General features: G+C 38.2%; 1 protein-coding gene and 1 long non-coding RNA gene across 2 annotated transcripts in view; one reads left to right on the top strand and one right to left on the bottom strand.

Annotated features, from left to right (window-relative positions):
- Window positions 1-15,240, bottom strand: part of pth2ra (parathyroid hormone 2 receptor a) — a 95,899-nt gene extending 80,659 nt beyond the window's left edge. Inside the window, exon 1 of the mRNA XM_051708728.1 lies at window positions 14,782-15,240. Coding sequence (XP_051564688.1) covers window positions 14,782-14,934 — 153 coding nt within the window. The 5' untranslated portion in view covers window positions 14,935-15,240. The remainder of the gene's footprint in view (window positions 1-14,781) is intronic.
- Window positions 3,802-9,001, top strand: LOC127447158 (uncharacterized). Its single transcript, XR_007898342.1, has 4 exons — window positions 3,802-3,834; window positions 3,912-3,997; window positions 4,254-4,371; window positions 8,506-9,001. It is a non-coding gene; the product is annotated as an uncharacterized LOC127447158 (long non-coding RNA).
- Window positions 15,241-23,805: the final 8,565 nt, after the last annotated feature.

Below are 23,805 nucleotides of genomic sequence, written 5' to 3' on the forward strand. Positions count from 1 at the left end.
GTGGGGGGGGCGGGGGGGTTGGATCAAGTGAGATCAACGCCACTCTGTGCATGTCTACTGTCACGTTTCCATCAAAAGCAGGAGAATTTCGTCAAATATTTAGTCAAAAATAGTGCATTATAATTGTTTCCCATCACTGTGATTCCAAAACACCAGTAAAAACATATTCATGATGGAAGATGGAGAGAGACTCAAATGAGGACTGTGAGGAAAAACTGCAAACTGTATATTACCCCTAATCAAAATATCCTATTAGAATATTGGTTTATCCTGTAGGATCTTGTTTGATTTTTAGAATCCTATTGGACAGTGTGAAATTTTTAATGGAACCGTACTTGTATTGAATTGGAATAATGTCATGCTAATGGACATTTATAGGAAATTGCAAAGGGAGCTATGGGAGTTTTAAAATCATAAAGGATTTTCTTTCAGTTCTTATTGAGTGCTATAGGGGCATTTTATCCTATTGGCAATCATTAAAAATTCCTATTGGGAACTGCAGTATGTGATCAATAAGATTTAGGTTGGAATCACCGATCTATAATTGTCGGGATGCTATAAATTATTTATAATTTGTTATATACAAAATTTTGTTTATTACAAAACCAATTATTTATCCTTGTGGCACACAGAATTAAGTGATATACAATGTTACTATGGAGGACATTTTGGTTGCCAGCCTTTTGAATTTGCAAGAAACCAAAAGGGATCGCATTGACATGAAACTTTGTCATTGCAACACTGTCCTGACAATACCACGTCAATTTGCTAACAGCTCTACCCTACCAAGCCATTGTATTGTAACATTAACTTTTTCCTAAATTAATCTCAAAGGATGGATTACGGAATGTGCAATTAAATGTTCACTGGCAGCCAAAAGTTTGGAATAATGTACAGATTTTGCTGTTTCGGAAGGAAATTGGTACTTTAATTTACAAAGGTGGCATTCAACTGATCACAAAGTATAGTCAGGACATTACTGATGTGAAAAACAGCACCATCACTATTTGAAAAAAGTCATTTTTGATCAAATCTAGACAGGCCCCATTTCCAGCAGCCATCACTCCAACACCTTATCCTTGAGTAATCATGCTAAATTGCTAATTTGGTACAAGAAAATCACTTGCCATTATATCAAACACAGCTGAAAAATCCACTTTTGAAACAGAAAAACAAAAAGAAAAGGTTAGAGTGGGCAAAGAAACACAGATGTTGGACAACAGATAATTGGAAAAGAATGTTATGGATCTTAACCCCAATGAGCATTTGTGGGATCAGCTAGACTGTAAGGTGCATGAGAAGTGTCCGACAAGACAGTCACATCTATGGCAAGTGCTACAGGAAGTGTGGGGTGAAATGTCACCTGAGTATCTGGACAAACTGACAGCTAGAATGCCAAGGATCTGCAAAGCTGTCATTGTTGCATGTGGAGGATTTTTTGATGAGAACTTTTTGAAGTAGTTTAAGTTTTTTTTCAAATCGTAATAGTAATTTTTCATGTTATTAATGTCCTGACTATACATTGTGATCAGTTGAATGCCACTTTGGTGAATAAAAGTACCAATTTCTTTCCATAAGAGCAAAATCTGTACATTATTCCAAACTTTTGGCCACCAGTATATGTGCAAGGATCTTACATGATTATTATTATTATTTCCACAACAACAAACAATAAAAATAAAATTAATAATTTGGAAATGAATTGCTATAATAGGAGCGCGTGCACCACACACTGTAGACGGGATCATTTGACTCGCGCGTGTGTTCTTCTCACTTGTAACTGTCGATGGAGACGAGACTGGAAGAGACTCCGAAGATAAGTGGCAAACAAAACAAACAATATGTAAGTATCAACTCATTTCACACAATCTTAACATTTATGTGTAAATGTGTGTAAAATATCATTTATTTTCAGTAAACAGCTTGTCTGTTTGAACTGTAACATCTTTATCACGTCAATAATCATGTTTGTTTTTTGTATTTAGTAATTACAGATATACTGTTTATAGGTTAAACTTTGTCAGACACTTACAACACAAACAGAAAAGGGTTCATTGCCATGTTCTAAACATTATTGTGTCGACTGCTGAAATAACTGTCATATCAACATAACTCCTCTGACTAGATGTTTGAAATTACTCTGTCACATCGCAGGAAACCCCGCTTCCTGGTTCTTTCGAGCTGCAGATTTCAATGGTGGAAATAGACAGCGCTGCAGTTTTAATAATCTTTTAAGCTATATAGAATGTAAAAAAATATTTTAATGTTAATAAAAGTTAATATAAAGGAATATCTATGGTTTACAGTGAAGAAAGTATGTGGGTTCTTTTCTGAATTATAAGCAAAACAAGTTTAAACTTGGTTCAATGAGCCTGTATGATTATGTCAGACATGTAACATGTAGATGAATACACGTTTAACACACCCGTGAATTATCATAATTTATGTAAAATCCGGTATTCTTCCTGATACAGCGATCTGGTGGAAATTTAAAGAATCCCTAATCTCCAATAATCTGTGGGAAATGGGGTTTTTCAACCCCACAAACAGTACTTTTTGGGCAGTTTCAGCACAATTTGAGCTAAGCGCCCATAGACAGCAGTTCTTTTCTGGGCTACCAAAAGAACCCGGAAGGGGTGGGGTGGAGCGTTTGTTTGTAAACAGTAACTTCATCTATACACCTTCTCTTATGCACCTCATGAACATCTCAGTCACCTGGGCGCTTTTCTGTATGAGTGAGTAATGCATTAATTGCCCAGAATTAGGCTAATATTGTAAATTACTGTTTACCATCATTATTTTTTTCTTTTTTACAAATCCTATTAAGAAAATGAAGCTCATGTTGATCTAGTGGATTGAGTATCCCTCAACATGAGATGTGCTCTGAACAAACATTTTAAACAGCCACCATGAAACGAGTATATGCAATGTGTCTTACAAAGAGGAAACCAGCCCAGCAAATATTGTAAACATTGGTAAGTGTGCAATGTAGTGTAGTGTGCATAATGCAGGGTTAAAATTAATTATGAATTTGTATACTGTACATATCATGTTAATTATTATTTAAAGGAAAAATGAACCCAAAAATGGTAATTCTCTTAACTTTTACTCACCTTATGCCCTCTCAAACTTGAATGACGTTCTTTCTTTTGAGGAACAAAAATGAAGATATTTTAATGCCGATATGATGTCTGTTTGTCCATACAATGCAAGTAAATGGTGACCAACACTTTCAAGCTCCACAAAGCACATAAATACAGCATAAAGTTAATAATTCATATGACTCCAGTGGTTTAATCCATGCCTTTTGAAACAATCCAATCGATTTTGGGTGAGAACAGACAAAAAAGTAACGAATATTTCACTATAAATCTTGACTTCAGCAGTCTCTTTGGCGATCATGATTTCAAGCTGATGATTACACTTACTACAGTGCCATATAGCGCCCTGTGCACGCGTCAAGCACTGGGAAGTGTAATCAAGCTTGAAATCATGATCGCTGAGGAGTCTGGGCACCATTCACTTGCACTGTATGGACAAACAGACAGATCTCCTTTAAAATATCATCGGTTATGTTCCGCGGAAGAAAGTCATACGAGCTTGAGACAGCATAAGGATGATTAAATGGTGAGAGAATTATCATTTTTGGGTGAACAATTTCTTTAATAACACCAGGAGGTGTTTTCAGATCTGAAATGCTGAAACAGCTTTATAGTGTATAGAACAGCCAGTCCAACAGGAAAAAGGCCAAAAAAGGATGGTGCATAAGGGAGGGGGCAGTGCCAGAAACACCCCAGAACCTTCTCAGGTTCAGAGAGCAGTGAGGACATTGAGGTAGGTTAGGCTGTTGATGTATGCAGTGGCAATGATAATATGGATTATATTTGTTGTTCTTTCTCTTTTATGTACAGTGTGTCATTAAACCAGTCACTGCAAATAAGGTCAGCAGGATAAGAGTCAAATTCTTCCAAATATTCAACCACATAGGCAAGACAAAGTAAGTTCATTCTATGATTACACTGTGCTTGAAAGAAAGTTACACATTTCCTGCAACAAAACTATGTCATGCATACTATAAAATACTATGAAACTCCAACATACTCATTAATGCATAGCTTTTTAACATACTGTATTTTATTTGAAGAAAGTATTACACATTTTTCCCTAGCTTATTATGTTTAACATTGTGTAATTAAATTAAAAGAAATAAATAGAAATTATATCATGTCATTCCAAATCATTTACTCCCCCAGAGCTTGGAGTCACAATTCACTTTCATTATATGACGAAAAGCTGTGTGAAGATTTTTCTTACCTGTCCTTTGTGTTCCCTGAAAGAAAGTCATACAAGTTTGGAACGAACAACATTAGGGTGAGTAAAAAAAATGACTGGACAAAAATCTGATAAACTATTCCTTTAAGGAGTTTATAGCTACACTTTAGGGTTTTAGGTTCTGTTAATGTAGATTAATTGTCATTTGAGTGTTACAGTGGTTCCCCCTCCTCATGTAGAATAAGATTTATCAACGATAAAATTTGTAAAAGTTCTAAATAACTCACTCCCAAGAATTATTTTTAGAATTTCTGATCATTATTAAAGGAAATACTCAATGTAGTAACCCAGAAATCACTTTACTTTCTGTAGCAACCTTTTTCCAGAACGCAGAAGTTCCCTGAAAGCCTGTTGTTGTTTGCAGAATTCACTTTGTTTTACATTTTATTTGCTAGTATACTATAAATTACAAATTGTTGTTTTGCACAAACCTCTAACACCCTGTCTACACTGGTCGCTTGCATCGCATCACATCAAAAACAAATAGGTTTTATTATAATCAATGATGCTGTTTACACAGGAAGTGTCTGTTGCTGCACATTGCGTCACGCCAACAGTAAATGGGTGTCCTGTTCCATTTTGCACTGCATGCACTGGCGCTACTCCTGCCAACAAGACAAATAAACGGTTTGGAATGTTCACTTCGACACGTCCATTAAAAACAGCCTCAAGCCGTTATGGTGCGTTGCGTCACATCAACTGATGCGCCCGAAGTAGACAGGGTGTAGTGTCAAATACTTAAACACTGCTACAAAAATTCTTGTTAATATAAATAAAAGATTTTGTATTGTTGTTGCTTTCCTGTGATGAAATAATTTATTAAAATTCTTGCATCTAAATAAGCTCATGCATAAGTATGAAATAAGGCATGACTGGGCACTGTGCACAGACTTTCTTCTGTAATTTGTGGGTCTTCTATACAAATATTTCCTTGAAAAATAAATTTTTTGTGCTAATCCAACAACAGCACATGTTGAACCTGCTCTTATATTTAACTCTATCTTACATTTCAAACACCTCTGGTTCGCGATGTGTGTGCAGTGTCTAAAATGGTTTTCAGTGAGACCAGAAAAGGATAACAGGCAAGCGAATGTAGGCAGCTGTTATGGCCCTAGCCACTGGCTGTTCAAGAAAGTAGAGAATAGAGCCACAAAACCACTGTCAATGTGAAAGCAGAATGCAAGCCTGCTGCTGCAGTTACGCTGCAATGCCACTTAACATGGTCAGTGTTGGGCAAGTTACTTCCAAAATGTAATACATTATAGATTACTAGTTACTGTCATTTGAGAGTAATTAGTTATATTACAATATTACTGTCTCTGAATTGTAATGTTTTACACTACTTTTGCGTTACCTTTGAGTTACTTTCACCAAAATAACCGTGAAAGTATGACTTGGCATTCTAAAATGCTAAAATTGAGTTTATTGCAGCTCATTATACATCCAGCGGAGGGCAATGTGGTATAGCATAATGACTGTGTAGGCCTCTAAGGCTATTAACAACTTAATATAATAGGCACAGTGAAGGCTCATGGTGCAATACAATAAGTAACAATCACTGTTAGAATCACACAAGCAGACAAAGGATCAAAATCTGGTAAATTATGATAGAGATACTGTAAATATATAGCCTACAATTGCTAAGAAATAAAACGCAGGCCAAACAGAGGAGCCCTGCTATTTGCCAAACAATGGCTAAAATACAGGCTACCAAATAAAGGCTGGTAAAATTTAAATCACTTATAGCTAGACCTATAGTTAATGGCTCTGTGGGGCTAGCCACATTTTGCAAGAATACAAAAAATAAAGTAAAAGTGCTTGGGCCTATTACACCTCATAGGAAATACAGCTCAGTCATTTCAGTCCAACTTCACAAAAAAATGTAAGCTTGGCTAAACACACACACAGGAAAATTGAAAATAAAAAATAAAGTCTAAACAGGAAACCTGTTACTGCCAAATATACAACAGAGGTAGCATGCAGCCAAACAAGGCTGGTAAAATAAATAGAACTACGAAGATATGAAAGAGCCATCGCAGAAACGAATAATTTACTATTTTCAAAAACAACGTAAAATAAAATGTTTATATTGTCCATAGACTACTCAAAAACACAAAAACAAACAAATATGCAAAAATTAATAGGTAACATGTTGCAATATGGAATTGAGTACACGTGTTTGTGCAGGTCTCCATAAAATTACTTCATTTTACAATTGTTCATGAAATATTTAACTTCCCTTTTGGGCTGGGTGATATGTAAAAAAAAAAATATTTTAATGATAATCGCATTTAAAATATCGCGATATCCGATTATATGGTCAACCCCCAAGGTCGGTGAATATTTTTGCTTTATTGATTTTGCTTAAAAATTTTATTAATTTATTGAAACACCAAAAACTTAAAAGACATTTCTAAATTCAAATTGCACTTTAAACGAAATGAAAAAAGCAATTATAATAACAAAGTCATTAAAAAATCTTATATATAACCACCTCCCCAAATCCAAACATTTACCGTCTCCAACAGCCCCATTTGCCATCACGCAAGTATCAGTATGTGGCAACAGGTGAAAAACGACTAACAGTATACAAATTAAGAACTAAAGACAATTATAAATGTAAAGATTATTTTAATAAAAAATTATCATAATAAATAAGCCTAACAAATTCCCTTGTATTCCCAAAAAATGCTGTCAAATGTGTGTTATTATCGAATGTGTTTGTGTTTTGGTAATACATTTAAAGCTGCCTAAAGAAAATAAAACTATATTTTAGGTTCAAAGTGAACGTGTCTTGTATTTCTTTATGATTTAATCACTTTCGTCTTTGTTTCTTTAATAAAAAGATCCCTGTATATATTACTGAACCTGCAGAGTTGCGTTCACAATGCGTAAGAGTGAACTGCTCCGTGGAAATAAAGCAAACTAAACTCACAGCACCTCATGAGATGATCGGAGATCATTTGCAGTATTCTCATAGACGACATTATTCTTGCAAACAGTTTTCAGTCAAATGAAACAGAGAAAAAGGAGTGATAACTCTTTACATGCGCTTGCTCCATGCGACAGTGTCCCGTTGCACGCCCCTGAACAAACAGTGAATCAGACACGAGCATTGACTGCTTTTAAAAAAATGTACAATTATATTTGGATACAGGTATATACATTAATGTTATGTCGCTGTTTAGGTTGGTGTTTGTAATAATAACACAGTAGATAGCATCAGCATGGACCAGTGACCTAATACTGAACCAGTCTTAATGGCAACATTAGCTTACCTTGTCATTGCTGGTGTTGACAGGGATTTTGCTGACAAGCTTTCTAAAAGCCAGTGATTCTACTGTTGATAGAGGCAGCATGTCTTCAACAACATTCTCTGCCACGAGTCTTCACTTCTCGGGGTTCAAGCAGCATGACAGACCGAGAGAAACTTAATTTCTGTTGCTTTGTCTTGCCTGCGCTCTCATCCTCAGCATTCTTTCTCTTCTCTGCGCCTGCAGCTCTCTCGGTTAACTTAGTGTTAGCGTGGCAACGGTCCAGGTGGTTCTTTAAGTTACTAGTGCTATTTCTCTATGTAGAGAGTTCCCTCAGTGTCGCACATAGATTATCATTATCATTACATAGACTATAATGTTCTTATCTTTGTCTCTGACGAACTGAAAATAATGGGAGTATGTCCATCTCGCAAATGTAGAATCAGTCTCTGCAGTCATCATCTCAAACATCGAATTCCAGCAACAGGAAATAACGTTACTCTTTTACTCAGATTTTTTTTCTCTGGTGCCTAAATGTTTCGCAGTGATGGTGAATCTTAAAAAACAAAACACCACTTAATTTCGGGTTAAAATGCATTGTAACACACGTTACTGAGATTGTAACAGGTATATTATTACCAAAATGTTATTAGTAATGCGTTATATTACTGCGTTACAGCAAAAAGCAATACATTAATTGTGTTACTTTTGTAACGCATTACTCCCAACACTGAACATGGTGCTTATGTATGTGGTGTGAAACAGGCCTAAGACTTAAGCAGTTACAAGTTATTTATAGCTAGTTTTATAGGCACAGCACTGCAATATATAGGGCTCTGATGTGAACACGGGGATGGCCTACCCGTCCCTCATCATTCTTTATGGATTGTTATTTGCTCTTTATTCTTTTGACTTACAGGCAACATCAAAAATACATTCAACGTTGAAGTGATGCTCATCAAGAAAGCCATCTCCCATGTGAATGAATGCAAGCTGTTCAAAAGACACCAGAATGAATGTGTCAGAATTGAGCTTTTTAAAATTTGTTCAACATTGTATTTACTGTTATGCAATATAGTGCATTTCTTTATGCATGCTCTTTATAGTTCTCTTTTTGTTAAAAGCCTGTAATGAATAAAGTAGTAAAACTTATAGTAAGTAATAAAAGTTAAAAAGTAATGAAAATTGAAAGGATAAAGTTATGACAATAAAGAAACAATTAGAACAATACACATTTTTTGATTTGTCATTTACACTTCAAGAATCCATTATCAGTCCCTTAGTAATCTGCCTCCATTTTTAAGTTTGTCTTAAGTTTGTATTCATTGACTTCACTTACTCCAACTGCAAGACACTGCAGGTTTTGTGATCTCAAAATGGCAGCCACCACGAGTGGGTTATCTGTTCAATGTACAATAAAACACCCTTTTCTAGAACACTGGTATGACTGGAGTCTACATCTCATGTAAGTGTACATCATTTTAACATAATTCATCTGTTTAAGTATACATTTCTTTAGGGACAGATCTATTTCACGTGGAAAAGGGCAACATTAAGATTTTTAAAAGACTTATTGAATTCCCATAAAAGTTTCTGCATAGAAATCCAATTAGACTCAATTCCATTTTAAAAATCCTTTAGAAAAAAAGACATCCCATAGAACTGGTCCTACAGGACATGAATTTCTATTAGACTCTTATTAAATTTTTCATGTGTGATCCTATAAGAAATAGTCCCTTTAAGATCTTATAGGAATGGTTCCAAATTATGATAGAAATTCCAATTCCAATCCTTTAGGAATTTTTGACAAGGGACACCACATGCATGTAAAGCCTTTTCTCTCTCTCTCTCTCTCTCTCTCTCTCTCTCTCTCTCTCTCTCTCTCTCTCTCATATATATATATATATATATATATATATATATATATATACAGTTGTGCTCAACAGTTTGCATACCCTGGCAGAAATTGTGAAATTTTGGCATTGATTTTGAAAATATGACTGATCATGCAAATGTCTTTTATTTAAGGGTAGTGATCATATGAAGCCATTTAATATCACATAGTTGTTTGGCTCCTTTTTAAATCATAATGATAACAGAAATCACCCAAATGGCCCTGATCAAAAGTTTACATACCCTTGAATGTTTGGCCTGGTTACAGACACACAAGGTGACACACACAGGTTTAAATGGCAATTAAAGGTTAATTTCCCAGACCTGTGGCTTTTTAAATTGCAACTAGTGTCTGTGTATAAATAGTCAATGAGTTTGTTAGCTCTCACGTGGATGCACTGAGCAGGCTAGATACTGAGCCATGGGGAGCAGAAAAGAACTGTCAAAAGACCTGCGTAACAGGTAATGGAACTTTATAAAGATGGAAAAAGATATAAAAAGATATCCAAAGCCTTGAAAATGCCAGTCAGTACTGTTCAATCACTTATTAAGAAGTGGAAAATTCGGGTATCTCTCGATACCAAGCCAAGGTCAGGTAGACCACAAAAGATTTCAGCCACAACTGCCAGAAAAATTGTTCGGGATACAAAGAAAAATCCACAGTTAACTTCAGGAGAAATACAGGCTGCTCTGGAAAAAGACAGTGTGGTTGTTTCAAGGAGCACAATACGACGATACTTGAACAAAAATGAGCTGCATGGTCGAGTTGCTAGAAAGAAGCCTTTACTACGCCAATGCCACAAAAAAGCCCGGTTACAATATGCCCGATAACACCTTGACACGCCTCAGAGCTTCTGGCACACTGTAATTTGGAGTGACGAGACCAAAATAGAGCTTTATGGTCACAACCATTAGCTCTATGTTTGGAGAGGGGTCAACAAGGCCTATAGTGAAAAGAATACCATCCCCACTGTGAAGCATGGTGGTGGCTCACTGATGTTTTGGGGATGTGTGAGCTCTAAAGGCACGGGGAATCTTGTGAGAATTGATGGCAAGACGTATGCAGCATGTTATCAGAAAATACTGGCAGACAATTTGCATTCTTCTGCATGAAAGCTGCGCATGGGACGCTCTTGGACTTTCCAGCATGACAGTGACCCTAAGCACAAGGCCAAGTTGACCCTCCAGTGGTTACAGCAGAAAAAGGTGAAGGTTCTGTAGTGGCCATCACAGTCTCCTGACCTTAAAATCATCGAGCCACTCTGGGGAGATCTCAAACGTGCGGTTCATGCAAAACGACCAAAGACTTTGCATGACCTGGAGGCATTTTGCCAAGACGAATGGGCAGCTATACCACCTGCAAGAATTTGGGGCCTCATAGACAACTATTACAAAAGACTGCACGCTGTCATTGATGCTAAAGGGGGCAATACACAGTATTAAGAACTAAGGGTATGCAGAATTTTGAACAGGGGTAATTTCATTTTTTCTTTGTTGCCATGGTTTGTTTTATGATTGTGCCATTCTGTTATAACCTACAGTTGAATATGAATCCCATAAGAAATAAAAGAAATGTGTTTTGCCTGCTCACTCATGTTTTCTTTAAAAATGGTACATATATTACCAATTCTCCAAGGGTATGCAAACTTTTGAGCACAACTGTATATAAAAGGCATTCATTACATGGAAGAAAACCCTTAACAGAAAAAATAGCCTACTTGCTCCATTGATTCGTTCTTTTGTGAAAGGTAGTGTTTATTAGAAGGAAACGTGGATATAATTTTTTTTTTCTCTCTCCCTGGTAGTAGTTTTTTCCATTAGGCCTATTTGTTGGGGCTGTTCGCAACGATAGCGTACTTGCATCCGTCAGTGCTGTTTTTCAATGTAATTATGTTCTAGTTGGACCTTTTTAACACCTGACAGCTTGTTAGTTTAAAAATAACTTCAAAACGCGCCTCCATACACCTGCATTCTGCTTGTTGCGTCTTGCGTTGTTTTAGTTGAAGGGCGCGTTCGGCGCCAAGAAGACCATTATCGGAATGAACAAATGTATGATTCCCATAAAAGAGTGACATCCCGTGGAAAGCCAACGAGCCGCGTTACCCACTGCTGGCAAACGTGGCAAAACATATTTGTGCATTTGCGCAACAAGCACCGCGTCTGAAACGGCGCGGAATTAAGTGGATTAATAGATCACTGCTCAAGCCTGAAAAGGTGGACATGCTCTTTCTTGACAAAAATAAATAAATAAATAAATAAATAGAAATTCCGTTACTACTATACATATTTATTGTTTAGCATGTTCGTTTTGTAGCCTATGTTTGCTGTGTGTCGTGTTGGTTGAGGTTTGTTGAACAACACACAATTTATCTGATTGTACTTTATTTTTGCAGTTTCATTTTCATTTAGTTAAAATGAATAATAAATTAAACGTTTGAAATCAAGCTGCCTTGTATTATTGTGTAGGCCAATGAGCAACGAAAATTACACCATAGCACCACTAAGTGTCCAACTAACGGTATTACCGTTATAACCGGTTTTGAACGCAGATACACACCGGTATGAAAATTATGACATCGTGGCAAGTGAAAGATTTGTCTTGTCTGTATATAGCAGATGTGACAAAAAATAAACCATACAACTCTCATGCAATCCAAAATTAGAGTGATAAGGTGCCCAATTATTGTTGCTAGGACATCAATTTTATTTTTTAATCTTTAAAAAGCTCAAATGTAGGCAAAACTTGTATCAGTATTGCAGTCAAAACCAATGGATCACACATTCTCATAAGAGCTGATTTCCATGTGATAGCAAGACTTGTTTGAGAGTAAACCGTAGACTGTAAAAGTGTAAATGTGCAATTTGTACTTGATCTGACCCTTAAAAATTACTTTCATTCCTGAAACCTACTGTAGTCAGGTTGATCAGATGTTTAAAACAATATTTTACTTGAATAAAACCAATTAAATTAGAAAACGTTTTAGTCTATCTATCCATCCATCCATCCATCCATCCATACTGTATAAAGCTCTGGAAAAAAAATTAACAGACCACTGCAAAATTATCAGTTTCTCTGGGTTTACTTTTTATAGGTATGTGTTTGAGTAAAATGAACATTTTTGTTTTATTCTATAAAGTACTGACAACATTTCTCCCAAATTCCAAATAAAGATTTTGTCATTTAGATCATTTATTTGCAGAAAATGACAAGCAAAAAAAGATGCAGTGTTTTCAGACCTCAAATAATGCAAAGAAAACAAGTTCATATTCATTTTTAAGCAACACAATACTAACGTTTTAACAGGAAGAGTTCAGAAATCAATATTTGGTGGAATAACCCTGATTTTCAATCATAGTTTTCTTCCAGGATAACCCTGTACGTGGCTTGATTCATGCGTCCTTCACAAAGACGAATCTACCTGATTCCAGCCTTGCTAAAGCAAACCCAGATCATCACCAATCCTCCACCTGGTCATCTAATGGTTAGACGGAGACCTGAAGCCTCAGTGTCTCGCACCCACTGTGTCTGTATGGATCGGTGATGATATGGGGGTGCTTCAGCAAGGCTGGAATCGGGCAGATTCATCTTTGTGAAGTATGCATGAATCAAGCCATGTACAAGGTTATCCCGGAAGAAAACTTGCTTCTTTCTGCTCTGACAATGTTCCCCAACTCTGAGGATTGTTTTTCCAGCAGGACAATGCTCCATGCCACACAGCCAGGTCAATCAAGGTGTGGATGGAGGGCCACCGGATCAAGACCCTGTCATGGCAAGCCCAATCTCCAGACATGAACCCCATTGAAAACCTCTGGAATGTGATCAAGAGGAAGATGGATGGCCACAAGCCATCAAACAAAGCCAAGCTGCTTGAAATTTTTCACCAGGAGTGGCATAAGTCACCCAACAGCAGTGTGAAAGACTGGTAGCTTTGATTGAAAATCAGGGTTATTCCACCAAATATTGATTTCTGAACTCTTCCTGTTAAAATGTTATTATTGTGTTGTTTAAAATGAATATGAAGTTGTTTCTTTGCATTATTCAAGGTCTGAAAACACTGCATCTTTGTTGTCAATTTCTGCAAATAAATGCTCTAAATGACAATATTTTAATTTGGAATTTTGGAGAAATGTTGTCAGTACTTTATAGAATAAAACAAAAATGTTCATTTTACTCAAACACATACAGTAAATCCAGAGAAACTGATAATTTTGCAGTGGTCTCTTAATTTTTTCCAGAGCCATAACTTACTTGTTACAGTAAGTTGCAATGTAGTGTAAATAATTTCCAGGTATTTTTGGTGCTAGTTAACAGGAGCAAACTACTTGCAAAGGCAAATGATGAAGATCAGAGGCTCAGAACTAACTGTACTTCTATATTCTCAGTGTGCCTCCCTTGTGCCCACTGTGTCAGTGTCATGCTGCAGTATAACTTTATTTTTCATAAAAGACATTCATTAAAAAAATAAAAAAATAAACCTACAGATTTCCCATAGGATTTTGAGTTCATGCAGTTCTTGAATGACTTTTACTGTACAGTGGATGACATTGTAAGGAACACAACATGTTCAGACTGACTACAGTGTCAACACAGTATAATACTGTAACAGATTGCTTATGACACTGTAGAAAGCATAAAAGACAACAAATTGTGAATCATCCAGCAAAACTACTCACACTTTCTTTGGTTCATTAGAATTCATGAAGACAACAAGTGTGCATTCACTGTCTATTTAAAGCTCAGCAAAGGTCTAGATGTGCTTATTAGAGAGACTGCATTAATTGGTCATTGAACAAAAGTGTCAACAATGTGTCAACAACACAATTATAACTGAAAGCTTAAAAAGACATGCATGCATATTCTATGTATTCCAAATATGCAGCAGCAACTCTATTAAGTCTAATTAGTATAAAGTGTAAAAAGGATTTAATTATGGAGCTTTGTAAGTGTTGTGAAACACCCAAAGCTATTATTAAATCCTCCACTCTTGCATTTAAAGTCTTAGAATTAGGGGAATGGCAGTACAGCTTTTATGCACATAACATCTTTCAAAAAATAAACTTAAGACGCCCATACTTAGGTTAAGTGGTTTCAGCTAGAGATAAACAGATTTTTTGAGTGGATTATGAATGCAACTTCCAAAAGCTGCTCTTTTCCAAACAACGAAAATGTACGGTGATTTGTCAAGTTCAGTTGCCATTTTTGGTCATCAAATAAGATTAACGCGCCTTAATTTATGTATATTCAATACTAAGTCTTTAAAAGTTTGTGTTTTTCCTTTGACCATGTCTCAAATCGTCTTACCTGAGCATCAGCTAATGTCCAGAGCAGAATCACTTTAGCTAAGTTCCACATGAAACAATCTCTCATGTTTCTGAGGTGATGTTTTTGGTGAGATAACAGACAGTACTCTTCCCTCAAGACTTTATGTATCTCCTCACATTCCCCAGCGACCATGACCTTCTCATATCTTCAGTGAACAACATCGTTGAATCCCATCGAACTATGTTCTTGTTGCAGACGCGCGCCTCTTCTATGAAACAATCACACGAAGTGGCTCTTCTACGAACTTCCCCCTCTAAAAAATTGCGTTCATATCTAGTATTTTGATAAACTGGTGCTCCCTTGACGTTCAAAAAACAACTTGACTTAAAAGCAACTTGAAAGTGTTCATGTGTACTTCATGAAGAGATTCCCTTAGCCATGTTTGCTCATGCACTCAACGTTAGTAAGACCAAGCGATTGAGTGGTACACGTTACACTCTCGTCACTTACAGCAATGTCTCAGGAATGGGCGGATCGATCTTTAAATATGGAAAGGCTACTTCTGACGTTTTATCACATGATGTTATAGTATGTTTTCTCACATCACATCAGAACAGTACTAGCTGGAGAAAAGAAGCGTCATCTTGCTCCACCAAACAACGACGAACGATGTTACATTTACTATAATATATACAGTATAATACCTATATTTTTATGTCAGTTTAAATAAAAATGTGCTAAACGATGCTCATTTTCTGTCATTGTTAAAGGAATATTCCGGGTTCAAGATAAGTTAAGCTCAATAAGCAGCATTTCTGGCATAATGTTGATTACCTCAAAAAATAATTTTGACTCGTCCCTCCTTTTCATTAAAAAAAAAAAAAAAAAAAAAAGAAAAAAAGAAAAAGAAAAAAGCCAAAATCGAGGTAATAGTGAGGCACTTACAATGGAAGTAAATGCTTATCATTTTATAAAAGCACTTACATTCATTCTTCTGTTCAACTCAAGTATTATTTGAACCATAAAGTTGTTTATATCATAATTTCATTTCATTTTTACAGACATTTTAGGGTTTTAGGGCAATCGTCATGGCAATGAATTTGTAAAATTGGCTATAATTTCACACAGGAAAGGTTAGTAAGCCATGTTATCACACTAAAATCATGTTAACATGCATGTTGTTTACGTCTTGTGGCTATACTTTTGAAACAGTGAGTATTTTAACATTTGGCCCCCATTCACCTCCAATGAAAGTGTAAATGTAACCCAGATTTTTGCTTTTTTTAAAGGTGCACTGGATAACTTTTGTCTTTGTGTCATCTTGGACTTACACTGACACCTAGCAGCTTGGATGCAGCATAGTTTAAAAACAATAGTTTTTAGTTTCAGATGCCAATGTAGAAATGTGGTATTCACAATAAGCCATAATTACTTCAATCAATGAGTGAAAAGTGTCAAATAACACGACGGTTACTGAGATTAAGCAAGTAGTATTCGGCTGGTTATGTGATTCTGACATGGCAGCCCCCATGTGCGTACCCTCTCCATGTAGAATAAAACAGCTTTTATATACTGCGTGCCCAATTATTAGGCAAATGAGTATTCTGATCTTATCATTATTTCCATGCACATTTTCCAACTCCAAACCATATAAACTTGAATGCTTATTGGATTCAATCATTTTCAGATGGTATGTATTTGTGTAATGAGGGAGAGTGTGGCGAAAGTGACTAACACCTTATTATCAAGGTGTGCATAATTATTAGGCAGCTTCATTACCTCAGGTAAAATGTGCCAAAAAAGAGATTTAACTGACACTGAAAAGGCAAATATTGTAAAATGCCTTTCAGATGGATGCAACAATCTTGAAATAGCTAAACTATTGAGGCGTGACCACCGGACAATCAATCATTTTGTTGCGAATAGTCAACTAGGGCACAAAAAACGCATGGAGAAGAAAAGGCACAAATTAACTGCAAAAGACTTGAGAAGAATTAAATGTGAAGCTACCAGGAACCCATCATCCTTCAATGCTACCATATTCCAGAACTGCAACCTACCTGGAGTGTCCAGAAATACAAGGTTTCAAGTGTTCAGAGACATGGCCAAGGTCAAGAAGGCTGAAACACGACCACCACTGAATATATTCACAAGTTGAAGTGTCAAGATTAAGCAAAGAAATACATGAAGACAGATTTTTCAAAGGTTTTATGGACAAATGAAATGAGAGTGACTCTTGATGGACCAGATAGATGGGCCCGTGGCTGGATCACTAATGGATACAGGGCACCACTTCGAGTCAGGTGCCAGCAAGGTGGAGGAGGGGTACTGGTATGGGCTGCTATCATTAAGGATTAGGTAGTTGGACCTTTTCGAGTTGAAGATGGACTGAAACTCAACTCTCAAACCTACTGCCAGTTTCTGGAAAGTACTTTCTTCAAGCAGTGGTACAGGAAGAAGTCCTCAGCATTCAAGAAGCCCATGATCTTTATGCAGGACAATGCTCCATCACATGCATCCAAGTACGATGGAGCTTAACTTGTATTAAACCAGAAAATCCCTTTAAAAGGATAAACAAAAACAGGAGGCTGCTTATTTAATATCAACAATGTCAACAATGATGGCTCTCAATGTTTTATGGCTTACTAATGTTAAATGGCTGTAGTTAGGCCTTACCCATTTCATCCTCAAAAATGAATGTAAAATTAATACAAGTGCAGTATTAAATTAATTGCAATATTGGCCTTGATAATTCTTGGGATCAGATCAAAAATAAGTCTGTTAGCCCACTTATCACCCATCTCCAGCTCATCCTTACAGAGAAAAAGAGACAATCAGCCAAAAATGATTTACATTAAGTCTTCTTAAATAAATTATTATTTTGAAGTACTTGTAACCCTAGTCCAAACACTATACTGTATAGTAATTCATTTGTATGTTTTATCAGTTTGAGAGTAAAGCCCCTTTAAAAAGTTCTGTAGCATTAGGATACCATGGTTCAGTGATGGCATCAGATAGTAATACAGTACCATGGTACTGTGTGATTACCCTATTTGAGTATACTATGGTATTTACATTGTATCCTAAGGTAGGCCTACTTCAAAGAAGTATAGTACTACTATGATAAATGGTATTGAAATATGCAATACAGCAAGTGAAAACTGCTTCCACCTAGAGGGTCTTGATAATCTTCTCAGTTTTTACTTACTTTGTGTGGTATTAAAGATCTGTGGTGGTCTCTGAAAGGTTGTTCAAACTCTGCAAGGGGTGATGAACTATCATCATTGTACCCTTGATAAAGATCCCAAACCCCAGGTTACTGAAGGGGAACTCTTAAGGACTTATAATATAATAAGTATATGTAAGTCTATTAGAAAAAAATGCATCAGCTAAATTACTAATCACTAAAATTAAGAAATTAGTGTACCGAAAGCCACAGCCATAAAATCAGAGTGAATATTTTGAATCTGCTCAGAGCTGTGGACCTGTCCATGGTGCTGAAAAAACAATCTGTGACTGCAATTCCAAATAAACTAACCATTTAGACACATCTTATACTTACTTTACTGAAACATTCCCACATTTCACAGAAATTAAGGTAATAGTACCCTCTAATAACGAGAAATATGTAATTTATTAAAGAATTCTGGAAGTGAATCCTTCAAATGTATGGCAAAAATTGTGTTTAACCATCATAAAATGCAATCCTGCAAAGCAAAACGCCAAAACACTTTCTCACACAGCACTCTGGCTATTCAGTAGAGCTCTGAGGATTCAGCATAATTTTTATCAGTTAGCTTCGATCTCTCTGAAGAGGCAGTAACATGCCACCGCTTAACTAATTCAGAAACGCACACATTCTGTTTTCCCCCAAGCTGTTAAAAAATTTACATTTGACTTTGAATGGTCTAAAAGTGGCTTAATGGAAAATGTTTAATACAAGACAGCCTCACTACATCTGTCATGAGATGTTAAAGTATGTAAATATAAGGCATACAAGCAATGGAGACAGGGAACAAATCAGCTGAATTACTGTGTCAGCATGTTTGAGAGGAATTTCGATATAACAAATGTCAGTCTAATTACTTAGCGTCTCAGGTGGCGATCATTATTTTTATATCAGTCATAACACAAAAGAAACATTTGATACTCCTGCTATCAAAAAATCATAACTTCATATAAATCATATCAAAACCTCTGATATGTAAAAAAGATAATATTGAGAATAGGAATCAACCCCACTGCTGACTTTTCTTTGTCCTTTGTAAATGAAAGACTGTTCAAAGAACACTTATCTATTTTATTTTATTATTATTTTATTTATTTTTTTACTATTTGAGATAACTATTAGTATTTACAGTACACTGAAGACATATACCTACTGTATGTGGTCCAAATAGTTCTTATAGTTTTAATCTTGGACTGCCAGCATTGTATCTAACTGGAACATTGCTATTCTCTATGCAGGTGTTTCAGGCTTGAAAAGGTGGTGATGTTGAGACTGAGAGAGATCATGAGTGTGGAACATGTTATAGCATTTATCTCTACCCAGCCAAGTCAGTTTTTACAATAAAACACCACATGCTAAGGGTTGCATGAATTCCTTGGAAAATGGCACATATTTTTTTATGAGTTTAACATTCTGAAGCTTTTTCCTTGAGTTGCTTTCCATAATACCTTCAGTTTCAGTATAAACTGAAAGCTTTTCTTTCCACCAGACCATACCTCATTAGTTCACGTCTTCATACAGTGGCAACCTTGCAGCATCTTTTCCTGAACTTTTCACTCATATCTTCTTTTTGGTTTCACAGATGTATAATAATTAAAATTCAAAATCACTGACCATTATCATTATTATAATAAGTATTTGAGAGCATAGTAGACTGCCATTTACCACTAAGTTATTCAAAGGGATATAATGTATTACAGTAAATGTTGCAAGTTCCTGTAATTTCCTCCCACTGGTCAGACTTTTGTAAAGCCTTCTTGTTTAGAACCTCTACAGTCCCATAATATGCCCAGCTGTTGTTTTATTTCATTGGCATCAACTCATTTCTAGACCAGGTTTCTGTATCTAAAATAATATTCACTCTGCTAAGTACATACTGTACAAAACTGCAGGATGTTATACTTTCATGACTGGATGAACAAACTTTTAACAAATTAAAAACATTTTCTGTTTCTTTCTTTCTTTCTTTCTTTCTTTTATACACAAACACACACACACACACACACACACACACACACACACACACACACACACACACACACACACACATGTTGGTGCGGCTATCCTTATGAGGACTCTCCATAGACATAATAATTGTCGGTGGCTTTTTTTTTAATTGTTTGGAGAGCATTGACTATAGTTTGGAGAAATGTATAAAATCAACTGAGGAAAAACTGTAATATAATTATGGACTGTACTGTTATACACTCTCACGATTGTGTATACGTTCCCATGACAGATGCTTAGATTATGGATGTAAGATAATTGCACAATATGTTACTTCAATCTGTAACTGACAGCTTTTCTGCTCCCCACTTTGGTCCACATAATAAAATTCATAATGTTATGCAAAGCAAAACTACTGTTTATTCCAAATGCAAAGTCTGCTTCTTACACTACATTTTTTTTATTTTGCTACTCTGACATACTCTGGTAAAATGCTGGTCATTCTCAGCAACACTGTGAAAAAAATATCAGTGAAACAACACCATATGTGTTAGTTTATCTTTAAATAGCCTTTCCTTACCTCTGCAACCCATGCAGGATTTTTCTTTCACACTGTCTTTTAGAAGGTGTCATAGTTTATTTGTCCCAAGAAACTCAGTGAGGAGAAATTATTCTTGGATCAGGCTATCATGTGATAGTTATTTACGAAAATATCCTAGTTTATGTCTTGTTATTAAAAAAAAAGAAAGAAAAACAGAAACAAGTAACATAAAGATGGCTTAATTGGCTGAATTTCACAAAGATGTGAGAAGAAAGTCTGCAAAGTTTGGTGATGTAAAACAAAGTTCCTGATCTTGCAGTAGCAAAACTAGCAATCCCCTCCTTTTAACTAAATAAAAAGTTCTCATTGAAGACTCTGCTTTCATTATGTTATTTTGTTGGGCTACAGAAAAATAATTCTCAGCATACTTTGCTACTGTGACAACTAAGAATATAAATATATGCTAAGCAATATGTAAGGGGGTTCAGTGGAAAGGAGGAGGCGAGAACCGGCTTGACAACTTAAATAATAATTTTATAAACAACTTAAACATACAACCAAAACCACACAGTACAGCTGCCTGCAATTCTCTCTCTCTCGAACTGTCGTCTCCGGCCGCCTTTATCCCTCGCGCGCCCCATCAGGCTGATTGGGGACCGGGTGTGTCTCATTCCATCCCAGCCCCGCCCTCCTCAGCTCTACACTCCTCCCGGTGTTGCCTTAGGCCGGGGAGCCCCCGGCATGACGTACATCCCCCACCCTTCCTCTCCGGGGGGGGGGGCGTGCCTTACGCCCCGACTGCCGGCGGGTCATCCCCGCCTTCCTCGACCTGGGAGGAGACAGGAGGGGAAAAACAACAAAACAAAATGGCGAGGGAAAGGCCAACACAGAGTGACAGAGAGAGAGAGAGGAGAGAGAGAAAAAGAAACTCACCGGTTCTCTGATGCGCCGTCGCGTGGTCCTCGATCACTACTCCACCCTCTCAGGCGGACTGCAGCCGCTCCTCCCCGGGCGGACCGGAGTTAGACCTCCGACCCCCAGCGGACAGAACGCCCCTCAGCGTTCCCGGCGTCCCGTGGGGACACTCCTCCGCCCCTGGCAGCGGCCCTACCACTCCACGCGGTCGGGGAGTCGATTCCCTCCTCCCCCCGCAGACGGCGGTCTTCCCTCGACCCCTCCACGTTCCCGGGAGACGGCAGGGCACTCCTCCGCCCCCGGCAGCAGCTCCCTCGCTCCAGGCGGTCGGTGAGTCCAGTCCCCACTCGCCTCGCGGACGGCAGCCGTTCCCCGCGTCCGGGTGGTCGGGCTACTCCGTCCCCCATCGGACGGCAGCGGCGCTCCCCTGGGTGGACGGCAGTGTCGAGGACTCTGCGACGGGAATCCCTCCTCCTTCCCAGGTTTCGGCACCAGTGTAAGGGGGTTCAGTGGAAAGGAGGAGGCGAGAACCGGCTTAACAACTTAAATAACAATTTATTAAACAAAAAACACAACCAAAAACACACAACTAAAAACACACAGTACAGCTGCCTGCAATTCTCTCTCTCTCGAACTGTCATCCCCGGCCGCCTTTATCCCTCGCGTGCCCCATCAGGCTGATTGGGGACCGGGTGTGTCTCATTCCAGCCCGGCCCCGCCCTCCTCGGCTCTACACTCCTCCTGGCGTTGCCTCAGGCCGGGGAGCCCCCGGCATGACGTACATCCCCCCCACCCTTCCTCTCCGGGGGGAGGGGGGGGCGTGCCTTATGCCCCGACTGCCGGCAGGTCCTCCCCGCCTTCCTCGACCTGGGAGGAGACAGGAGGGGAAAAAAACAACAACACAAAATGGCGAGGGAAAGGCCAACACGGAGCGACAGAGAGAGAGAGAGGAGAGAGAGAAAAAGAAACTCACCGGTTCTCTGATGCGCCGTCGCGTGGTCCACGATCACTACTCCACCCTCTCAGGCGGACTGCAGCCGCTCCTCCCCGGGCGGACCGGAGTCAGACCTCCGACCCCCAGCGGACAGAACGCCCCTCCGCGTTCCCGGCGTCCCGTGGGGAATCTCCTCCGCCCCTGGCAGCGGCCTTACCACTCCAGGCGGTCGGGGAGTCGCTTCCCTCCTCCCCCCGCGGACGGCGGTCTTCTCTCGACCCCTCCGCGTTCCTGGGGGACGGCAGGGCACTCCTCCACCCCCGGCAGCGGCTCCCTCGCTCCAGGTGGTTGGGGAGTCCCATCCCCACTCGCCTCGCGGACGGCGGCCGTGGGAATCCCTCCTCCTTCCCGGGTTTCGGCACCAGTGTAAGGGGGTTCAGTGGAAAGGAGGAGGCGAGAACCGGCTTGACAACTTAAATAATAATTTTATAAACAACTTAAACACACAACCAAAACCACACAGTACAGCTGCCTGCAACTCTCTCTCTCTCGAACTGTTGTCCCCGGCCGCCTTTATCCCTCGCGCGCCCCATCAGGCTGATTGGGGTCCGGGTGTGTCTCATTCCATCCCAGCCCCGCCCTCCTCAGCTCTACACAATACATTTGCATTTAGCCTATACATAAGCTTTGCATTAGGGTCTGTGTACTCCATCATCCAGCCAGCTTATTTTGTGATAATGACCATCTGAATGTATATTATCCCGGTTATTAAACAGGCAGGTGCTGTGTAACGATTTCGAAGCCCCCAAGCAACCATCCAATCGGAGGCCCCATATAACCGCCAAACCGTAACTGTAAACAGGTCAGTGGTCAGTTATACAATTTAGCGGTCATTATAAAAAAATATTTGACTGCAGGATGTTGCAATTGACCATTTAGAATCAATATATACATTACATTCTACCTTAATGACTAAAATCAGTTATCTTACAATGCAAACACATTTCAAATCCAGGAGGCAAATATTTCCCCTTTATATAAAAGTTAATTTCTGCATGAGACTACCCTGCCCTTACACGTACCGACACATCCAATCAAATGCTACAATGCATTTGGAGTGCAGTGGTCAAGCGTGAGATCATAAAAAATAGAGATGTTTATTGCTTATCATAACTTTCATGACTTTGGACCAAACTGCTGCACAAAATATAAAAAAATATTAAATAGATTGCACACTCCTGGGTCACCTCTCTCTCCCTCTCTTCATGTAAATCCACACACCAGTGTATAGGAAAGCTAATGACAGCCCTCCTTTAGATCAACCAAGCAGGACAGATAACTGTCAATCAAAGCAGCTAACACCTCACGATGAAAGAACTTTTCTTTTTATCTGAGTGATTTCAACTTTTCAATGATTTTTCTTTGCTCATCCCCAACACACCTACTGAAAAAGAAGCCTGATTATAGCATACATACAGATTTTTGTGGAAGAGGAGA

Source organism: Myxocyprinus asiaticus, chromosome 10 (assembly GCF_019703515.2).
Source record: "Myxocyprinus asiaticus isolate MX2 ecotype Aquarium Trade chromosome 10, UBuf_Myxa_2, whole genome shotgun sequence".
Taxonomy (NCBI): domain Eukaryota; kingdom Metazoa; phylum Chordata; class Actinopteri; order Cypriniformes; family Catostomidae; genus Myxocyprinus; species Myxocyprinus asiaticus.